General features: G+C 39.5%; 1 protein-coding gene across 1 annotated transcript; it reads left to right on the top strand.

Annotated features, from left to right (window-relative positions):
• The first annotated feature begins 722 nt into the window (after nt 1-722).
• Nucleotides 723-3,262, top strand: LOC110448654. The gene has a single exon (XM_021495025.1). The coding sequence runs from the start codon at nt 1,967-1,969 to the stop codon at nt 3,074-3,076; it is 1,110 nt and encodes a 369-aa protein (XP_021350700.1). The 5' UTR covers nt 723-1,966; the 3' UTR covers nt 3,077-3,262.
• Nucleotides 3,263-10,442: the final 7,180 nt, after the last annotated feature.

The raw sequence follows: 10,442 nt of genomic DNA, 5'->3' as shown, positions 1-10,442 counted from the left end.
TTACACACCAGTTACTTTGTCTGATACAGATATTACGGTTACACACCAGTAACTTTGTCTGTCACAGATATGACGGTAACCCACCAGTTACTTTGTCTGACGAGATATTACTGTTACACACCAGTTACTTTGTCTGACACAGATGTGACGGTAACCCGACAGTAACTTTGTCTGACGAGATATTACGGTAACCCTCCAGTTACTTTGTCTGACACAGATATGACGGTAACCCACCAGTAACTTTGTTTGACGAGATATTACGTTAACCCTCCAGGAAAATTGATACAGATATTGCTAAGAAGGTTAACAGAGACTTTGAAACCCACGACAACCCTTTATATAGTCAATTTGGTACTAGCCATCTATTTGGAACAGCTATATATATTGAGGCGTATTCAAGTAGTAGATTTTAATTAGAACTTAAACGTGGAATGTTTATGTCACATTCACTCGTTACAACTAACTTTATATTCACGCTGAACGGAAAAGTAAACAACAACCTAACGTAACACAGTCTGAGTACACAAAGCCTTGTGAGGACAGAAAACGCCACGCTATTATTTTAAAAGCTTATTACAGATCAATTACTCTCAGTCATGTTTATGTGTGTGCTAAAATGTCTGACAGAGTCAGGGTCAGGTGGCCGGAGATCCAGTGTTTGATTGGAAGGATATTTTCATTTGTCCCGGCAGAGTTCCCCTAAGGACTTGACACACACACGCCGCCACCGTTATTCACGATAAAGTAAAGCAACTCTTACGTGATCGAGAGTCTGTCAAGCACCCTATCATTGAACAAACAAGGTCTAATTGAAGACGAGTGGTTTAAAACGTCACACACTTTAGAGGTATCGTCAATATAAATATACTCGGTGGTTTGCTCAACGTTTGACAGATCATTACCGGGTGCGAACTGCTCGGGGAAAGAACAATCGTGGCGTATTGGCGATGAAACCGATATCTGTATAAAAAGTGTTTGGCAATTTCGGATAGATCCGTGATCGGTTTTTGTGACAATTACAACAACATTGGTTTGAATTGATAATGACGACAGTCACGCACGGCCTGCATACCTGATCCAAACGTCCGTTTACCTGTCCATGATTTTGCGAATACATGTTGGAATTATACAGGAATGAAAAGTATATCAGAAATGGAATCTTAAAGCTGAACTGACACGCCTGAATTTTCTCATCTGCACGTAAAAAAAACCCGGATGTGTAATGCGGTTTTATGAATTTCGTGAGCAGATATTATTTATAAGTGTCTAGTCCGTATGTTTGTGTAGATATAATCACAGTCCATATCGGAGGATATTTATACGCAGCAGATCTAGACTGAGGTAAGATTTGTCTCCCTACCGGTAAACGATGTAATCCCAGGATTGGTGACTAGGTACTTAAAAAATACGGCGATTCACGAATAATACAAAGTTTGCTAGTGAAAGACTCGAATACAGTTTTACAATTCGGAGTTGTTGATACTGAAGGTGCTGAGCCCATTGATACTGGTGTTCTATTGATAGTGAAGGTTTGGGACGTTTCGCCACGGATTAAAAGGTATCCATGAGCATATTGATTGACATGCGAAGGTGAGGCTGAGCGATCAGGACAATTCCCGCGTCTACAATACAGTATACAAATCGCAGAGTTCGTTCAGGAGACATACGGCAAAGGAAATTAGTGATACATACACATGCAATAAGATTTCCATAACCTACTACATGTGTATAAAGAAGGATATTGAGATTTTGCTTCGACCTGCCTGAGCATTATGACTTTGTGGCAGACAAGGTTAATGTCTATATCGCTGATGTACCAACACGACACGACAGCCTTTCTGTGATTTACGTGCAGGGACTCGCTTTGTGAACATGTGCTACCTTTCATAAAAGACAGTATAGGACAGCTTCATGCCAAACGTGTTTGTATATTGAAGACCTCTACGTGGAAAGCACCTAACTCAAAATGTCTAAATTCATGTTTCATATCCGGTTTTCGGACCAGGGGCGTTTTTTGCATGAAAACGAAGTGTATGAAATGATGAGGTCTCGGAGTCTGTATCAAGTTCAGTTTGATTTGAAACATAAACTACGCAAACGATTAAGGTCGCTCGAACAGGCTGAAAAGATGCAAGTTTCGTCTTTTCAAAAACAAAGAAATGTTTTCTTGACAAAAATGCAAGAAAAGGTTGTTCAGCGAAATAAACTGGCCGAGGAAAATTCTACCCAGCTGATGATGAGTGGAGTCAAAAGACACATACAGGCGAAAGATAAACACGTGCGTATGGTGACGGACGAAAACAGTGTAACACCAAAACACGCCAAGAGTGCGCCTTCTCGAATATTAGCAAAGGAATCGCCAAGGAATAGACCGGTTACCAAGGAGGCCACAAGTGCGCGTCTGGTTTCCAAGGAAACAACGCTGTCGTCCGTTAAAGAAGTAACTCACGAGAGCGATGACATCAAACCAGTGAGCGCGAAGGTTGAACTGTCATACAGAGGAAGGTCACTTCCCGGATGTAAGAGTGGCTACCGGAGGTCAAGGACGATGTTTAGTGATGACGTCACATATATCAATACGTCATCCTTTGTGTCTAGAGAACAAGCAGAACACACGTCTTTAAACGATGAAGGAGAAACATCCTCGAAAACATTACTGTCTCGGCAAAATACTAAATCCCAAACTCCCAAATCGATAAGGAAGTCTTCGAGAGTAGGATTACCAAATATATTACCTGGACCGTCATCTCGAGGCGAGTCAACGTTTTTCGAACAAGAGGACAACATTTCCGAAATTTCGGACACTGCATTCCAAAGATTAGCTGGAAAATATAATAAGGCGAAATCGCTTACTTCATTGTCCATGCCAGTTCCAACTCCGGACCTGAAATCAGTGTCTTCTTACGAGATGGGAATGACCACTCCAGAGGGCCAGCTGATTCTGTCTAGGGACGAGTATGAGGATTATCTGGACAGGTTTAGGGAAGCGAAGTCAAAACGACTAAAACTGATACGGAGACAAAGTGAAAACCTGGATCAAAAAGTCAAACATTTTCGAGCTTTAAGGAAACAGTAATATCGAAATTTTGTAAGTTTTAAATACCTGATGTCTAACAGGGACATTTGTTATGGATGTGGGAAAATACAGTATTTATATGATATTTTGATAGAAATGTGTAAGACTCTTCTACATTAATTACCTGTATATATATAGCGCGCACATGTTTTCGCTTTATAATGTCACTCTTATATTCATTTAAGAAATTAAATATACTTATTTTATCACTTCATCAATTTATTTTTTAACATTTGTAATGGGTTCGTTGATACTGTTTTTCTATTCCATTATTTATTTATTTCAATTAGTTAATTATCAATTGAACATCTTTACTCTGAGGACGTTGATGTCATTGAAACAGTGGTACGTACGTAGGTACCTGATGGATTTATAGCCAATGTTCTCAACTGTTTGAGGATCTAGAACGAGTTAAACAGTCAAATGTCAACATATGTACAAACACGAGCGAATATGATAACACTTATTCGTATACAAACCGTGACTATCGATAAACAAATCCATTTAAATGTGTAATCTGTAGAAATTTTACCCGCTAAGAAGACAAACACAAAGTCAATGGCTGTACATATTTACTGTGTGAGAGATGTCAGTACTGGAATGTACATTTACTTAAAAATCAGCTGAACGAATTGACCTCGTTTTCTCGAAATAAAAGGAGATAGTTGCTATTTCGATGATCGACTAATTACAACAAATATGGATTTCTTTGGCTAACTTTTAAGGGAGCAATCCCGAAATTGAATGGAACGAAGGATTCCATAACATTAATTTGTATTTTTATATTTAAACAAATATTATCTAAATTTTATTTTGTTATACTTTTACAGTGAAATATAAGGTTTTGCAGTGGAATAACCTTAATATATATTTATTTGCTATGACAAAGAACACATGTTATTTTCACATTTGAATAACCAATCAGAGAGCAGGGTTCAGTGTAAAAATACAAAAAGAAAAATGGACATTGTCAATAGTTACGTAACAATAGCCCTGACGGTTTGTGGTTGTGATGTATCAGTTCAGTATTTATTGATTCATGTGTTCACTCGTGAAAAAGTAATCAAAATAGTCAGCCCACTCATGAGATACAATTGTTGTTTTATCAAGAAACTAATACTATTCTGTTTTATTACGCTTTCCTTTATATGGCCTTCCGTGATTGTTTTATGCGTTTGTTTGTGTTCTGTGTACGTGTATCAAAATGAGTCGGATTGTATTGGTCCTGTCTATTGCTTAGACAGTGATCGCCCACAACGTTACCTTTTAGAGCCAATTAATAAAATAATTTTAATTATATTTCATTTCTAGAGATAAAGAATATTTATACGCAGCACAGGGACTTGAGAAATCGTTACATTTGGTATGTTTAGACCAATCGGTATATGCCAACCCCCAATACAATTATTTGGGATGGTGTTTTTTTACCTTTAGTTTGTTCTAAACCCTATTAAAGGTCTGGCATTGCTCTCTACAAGTCAGGAAGGGTCCACAAATACCAACTGAACACACATTTTCAGGTCCCTGTGGTACGCGGGTGAGAACAGTCAGACGAGTGTATTTATGTGATTATTTACGCTCATATACTTTCCCGTTATAACAAATGTGTGTCTAGGCCATATCCCGGACCGTCCCGTATCTGCCCGATACGCGTCATATTTGCCCAACAAGCGCCATATTCGTTTTACTTTTGGTTCAACACATTTCAGAAGAATCACTCTTCAATTACACTCAATTTTTTTCTTCACCGAAAAAAATGTTGCGTGCTAAAACAGTTGCAATGTGTAGTATCTGATAAAAAGGTTATCATATGACTTTTTCTACATCCGATCCCGCATCAAACCTGGACCAATATCAGCCCTCGGCCTTCCTGCCCCTCGGGCTGATATGGAGGTCTCTGGTTAAAACGGGGTAGATATGGAGCTGGTCATAATATAAAACGTTTAAATGTTTATATAACTCTCGTTGATTAACTCTCAAATTGTAAACGACAGTCAGTAAACCTTCTGCCTTTATATAATTTGAAAATTAACTCAATCGAGGTAGTTAAACATGATAACCAACCATCACTTGTTCAGGAGTATAGGATATAGGATCTTAAATGAGTTTTCATTTCATACGAGATTTTATGAAACTCGTCTCGAAGCTCATATGAAATAAAAACAAAGTTAAGATACTATTTATCAAATAAACTCAGAAAACTTACATTTTGACAGGTTTTTAAAGCCAAAATGTAGAGTGTTTAATCAATTTTTGACGTCACGTCATTGTCCATATTATGACGTCACAATCGATTTCTGACTGGCACAGCCAATGAAAAACGCTCCAGGATATATTACACTTGTGACATAATTAAAAATATTACACGGGCAAATTCACTAGATAACAGGCCGATTATGTGATAAATACTTATATGTAGCGGAGGTGATGGTTATATCATAGTGATGACTACACGTGTTCAATAACCTAGATAACGACCGCGGGGTGTTTACACAGTGTTGCTCCATACAAGTTCTACAGCGGAGCAAAATCAAAGTCCATTTTATCAGCTAGTTTCCTGCTACCATTGATTATTTTATCCATGTCCGTTCTTCCTACTGTTTCGAAATAAAACCTTTGTGGTAAAACATAAAAACCGCATTAAAACCACGTCATCACATTGAAGGCACTCCTACCGTTGCAACACTAGGTACTGGCGAGCTACGATACGTTATCGAACACACAGAACATGAGCTTCAATGTGGAGCTGGCAATGAGAGAGTAAACAAATGGAAACCTCATTCGTGCGGATCGATCGGTTAATAAGTGCTAATTTACCTAAATATCAATAAGTCTAAATAGGAAAGCAATGATATGGAATCCTTTGTTATGTCGCTGTATCGTCTGAGGTATTACACTGTATTTACTTACTGCATTATAAACCTGTATTGTGAGGTTGTTCGTGGCTCTGTATGCATTACGTGTTTTGGATACGGCTAGTTTATTACATGTACAATATATGAAGCACGGGTTCAATAATTTCGCCCAAGCTCTTTGACACGTCGTGTAGCAACCTGTCAATACGATACAGGTAATAAAAAATGCTGCCTTACAAAAATATAGATGATCAAATATAACATTATTGATTAATTATTATTCTTAAATACAAAGTATTGGTGCTACTTCTTTTCGACGTCAATCTGGAGAATTGAATTGAGATCCATTTCATATGTACGTTCAATCCAGGTCCACATTTCTTATATATAGTTATGAAAGATTATATGATCAGAATTATGAATTTATAGTATTCGAATTATCATTTAATATTGGTATGGTCACACTATCGTGTATTTTATAAAGAGAATGCCGCAACTAATATATATGGATTCAGCAAACGGTGTATAATATTTGTTGCAATTGGTAGTTTGGATTTTATGCGTCAGCTGGTTTCGTGATGATGGTCGTCGTCCAAGGAAGATAATGCATGCTCTCGAGCTGTTTTTAATTTACCATAACATGCAATAGTTTTACAAATATATGGTATCCTTGCGTGAGCAATACGTCATAACTCCTATAGAATGTTGCCTAAAATTCTACTGGTCCGTAAGTCAGTAATATTCCGTCTTTGCGTATTGCAGAGTTATCTTCTCTTGGGAACAGGTATTGATTGTTACGTCATTGATTTGTGCGAGAAAATTACGTTGTTTTCTCAAAAATTGATGACGTTACTCTCACAGACAAGTGACGTAACAATCAATACCTGCTGCAAAGAGAAGATAACTCTGCAATACGCAAAGACGGAATAGGAGACCTTTGGCTCCTGGGAGCAAAAGCTAAATGGGTGCCTGTTACTGTTGGGTTGACTTCTAGTAGGGAAAATATATGGCAGACCAAGGTGTCGGGTACAAGCAAAAGTAGAAGCTGAATGGAGGCCTGTTGCTGACGGGTCGAACGATGTGCAGGTACAAACTTTGTCTGGGAAATCAGTGAGTTCTAGGAAAAGCTTGATGACAACCAAGGATGAGTGATGACACATGATAGACAAATGACATCCAGGAACAGACTGTTATCTGGGTACTACTGCATGGCTAGCAGTCCAACGCAAGATCTTCACAAGAGAACACTGTTTATCTAGCTACAACAGAACCAGAAGAGGACATCCACAGACGTCCAAGAAGGGGAGGATGACAGCCTCACACCGACAGACTTAACGGAAACGACACGGACACCGATGCAGACACGTTTGGTACACTCAACGCTGCATCAGCAGAACTATAGGTTCAGCACGGCAAAGGTGTGTTAGAACATTCTGTGGCTTGGGGATCCGTCAAGCAAGGGGCGAAGTACTGACTTGTGAAGCTACAGAGGCAGTGCTGATATGTTGTTTCTGATAAGCATCAAGCCAGGAGGCCTTTCCTTCTCCACTTCGGTTTCGTCATAAAACAAAATGAGTGATACAAACCACGACCAGGGTATTCAAGCACAGCAAGCACGGAGGGGAGGATAAAGGTGGCCAAAGTCGAACTACAAAGAAGCTTGTTGAAGTTTGGACGGCGAGTTAGATATCATTTTACAGGAGGCTCTACTGGAAAGCGTGTGGAGCATATCGGTGTATTAAGCCCAGTACATTAGAGAGGCCATGTCCAGCCAAAATAACATGGCAGTAGTTTGGCTAAACCTGTCAAACGGATTGAAGTAACCCTACAACACCACTTTGTTCCAAACCATATACAGGAAAAGCACGAAGCTACTTCAGCGGAATCAAGTTACATTTTATTGTTGTGGAGGCTGCAACGTAATAACAAAACCTGGATAAAGGAACAGTGACGGTATGTACTACATGTATATTCGACAGTCTAGACGTTATGGAGAAGAACCTTTCCATCAAGGCGGCAGGACGCGCTAGCAGAGGGCCAAGGACGGAATCAAGGATCCGCCAACCATCGAATTCAGGTTTTATGGATGACCTGACTGCCATTACCAACGCGCATGTCAAAACAAGATGAGTTTTGTCTGCATTAGAGGAGGCGGGAGGAGGAAGTTCAAGGCAAAGAAATATAGGTGTATGATATGATAGACGGCAACGTACTCCACAGTTAAAGCTAAAGGTAAAAGGATAAATTGTGGACAACCAAATCAAGTGCCAAGGAAACCGGTTTGATGAATCACTGAAAGGTACTAGTGGCTTTAACACTGAGGTTATATTCCTTTGACAACAGTGGAAGGACTAATCCTTTAGCAGCTACCTCCGGAGGTGGCTAGGGGTGCTGCCAAATGTATCAAGCTTTGAGCTCTATAGCAGGACATCATCACAAAAACTCCATATGTCAATGACGGAAGAGGAGTTAAAAGCAAGATTGTTGATGACGCTGCCAAATGTAAAACACATAAATCAAACTTGGTATGGAAGGAAATGGTCTGCATCGTAGTCTTCGAAGCAGGCCAATGCAGCTCGAAAAAACTGGGACATCGTCGGAGCGACCTGCTCACGACGGTAAGGATTGGGGGCAACGCAGCTCCATATGTGGGAAGGAACAGACGACAAGGAAAATGTCGATGGTAAGGAGGGAAACTCGTAAAGAAGTAGAAGTAACGAGGAGAGCAAGGACAGCGGAAATCGGTTCACAAAGGGCAAGAACCAGAAGAAGCTGTCGAAGCAGAAACTTTCGTGTACAAACATGTGGCGCTATACACCGTTGAGGAACATGTCCTCGTTGCAGGTAGTATGTGACACGTTACCATCGCACTTGAACCTGCATCACTGGGGATTATTTAAGGAAGGAAAGTGCCGCCAAGAACTTTGGGCCATGAGTCGTATTGTAGGGCCATGAGTTGTATAGTTTCAACATGCAAGACAGCTCTGACATATAGGGACGATACCGATGGCGGCGTAACAAGATGCTGATGGAATTGGTAGATGTCCTCGAAGTGGAAAGGAATGAGAGGGGAGCACAAACAATCTTTCACACAGTTTTTATATACGGGGGGAAAGAAGAGCAGAGAAACACCGGTCAAAACAGGCATTAGCAAAGGGGAAGAGACCGTGAGATGAACGTAGACTTGGCTAAGATTATGAGGTTTTCGGATGTGGTGTAGACAACACTGTGCCCTGATGTAGTAATATGGTCTGTCGACTCCAGAAAGATTATAGTCATAGCGTTTGCTATGCCCTGTGAGGAGCGATGCGACCGGGTTACCGAAAGGAAGGGGAGCAAAGTATACAGATTTCATGGAACGGTGTAGTGATCAAGAACGACACACTTTGCTTTTTCTGCAAAGGTTTGATGTAGAGATCTAGAGTCCCCGGCACGTTCAGTCTAGAAGAGACTGTGGCACGTGCATCATTCTTGCTTTTAGAGTGGATGGGAGGAGAGAGCCACCCCCTGACGAGCAGTGATTGATCACAAGGACAGGGGCTGAAACTGATGGAGACTGATTAGCCCGGTAGATGATGCCAATGGATTGACTGTACTCTACGTATATACCGACATTTGAGATAAGACTCATGTGCGAAGTTTTTATATCCCTAATATAAGTACGTACTCTCTGTAAACTTACTTCATAACTCATTACTATTGTCCATCACATTACGCAACAGGATTAGTGTAATAGTCTTTACCTTGTGGACACTGACCACGGGTAATTGATCTAACAATTAGCGACACATGTGTCACTTAAACCTCAGATACCTTTATTGTACCTACATGTATTTAACTGTGATATGTTGTATTGTAAATCAGTTAGGTTCTAGACTCTGTACGGAACACTTCGGGTATAGTTTGGACACTCCAGAATATCCGACCGTCAAGTCAAAAGTTAAACTTTTATCAACTCTTACGTCATCATTTCAACAAGACAAAACGTGCCGAAAAACATTATGTTAGGTACACATGGTTACCAATACATGGCCAACCAGAATGACTTAGACAATCTCATATAAAGATAGAATAAATCAGTACACTCATCATTCAAACTCATTTATTCGTTTTATTTCTGATAACCATTCATTTAATAATTGAAACTGGATTTCGTCTGATTTGAAGTAATATTTCAACTCCTAAAAATGTAACAAGTCTTTTTTCTGAATAAATGTTTAAAAAAAAATGCAGAACGTCTTTGAAACCGGCAAAAATCAATTTCAAAAAGTGCCAAAATCATATTTATAAATGTAGTTTTTACAATAAGAGCGTTAAATGCACAAAGTATATAGAGGGGCACAGGACCTTACCTTATTGAATAAGTACATTATTTGTCTCTAAAATCAATTATATTTTAAATAAATATTATTTTGAAAAGAACTGGTCACAAAAGGTTGTAAACAACTAAGTGAAAAGAAATTTTAAAAATGCTCCCAAATAGTAGGGGGGATTGGGGGGTTGGGGTTGGG

This window comes from Mizuhopecten yessoensis, unplaced genomic scaffold, assembly GCF_002113885.1.
Source record: "Mizuhopecten yessoensis strain PY_sf001 unplaced genomic scaffold, ASM211388v2 scaffold431, whole genome shotgun sequence".
NCBI lineage: Eukaryota > Metazoa > Mollusca > Bivalvia > Pectinida > Pectinidae > Mizuhopecten > Mizuhopecten yessoensis.
This window is presented reverse-complemented; position numbering and strand designations above follow the sequence as displayed.

Excerpts from the sequence above, each read along its gene's own strand:
- LOC110448654 (XM_021495025.1), top strand. The coding sequence starts at position 1,967 with ATGTCTAAATTCATGTTTCATATCCGGTTTTCGGACCAGGGGCGTTTT.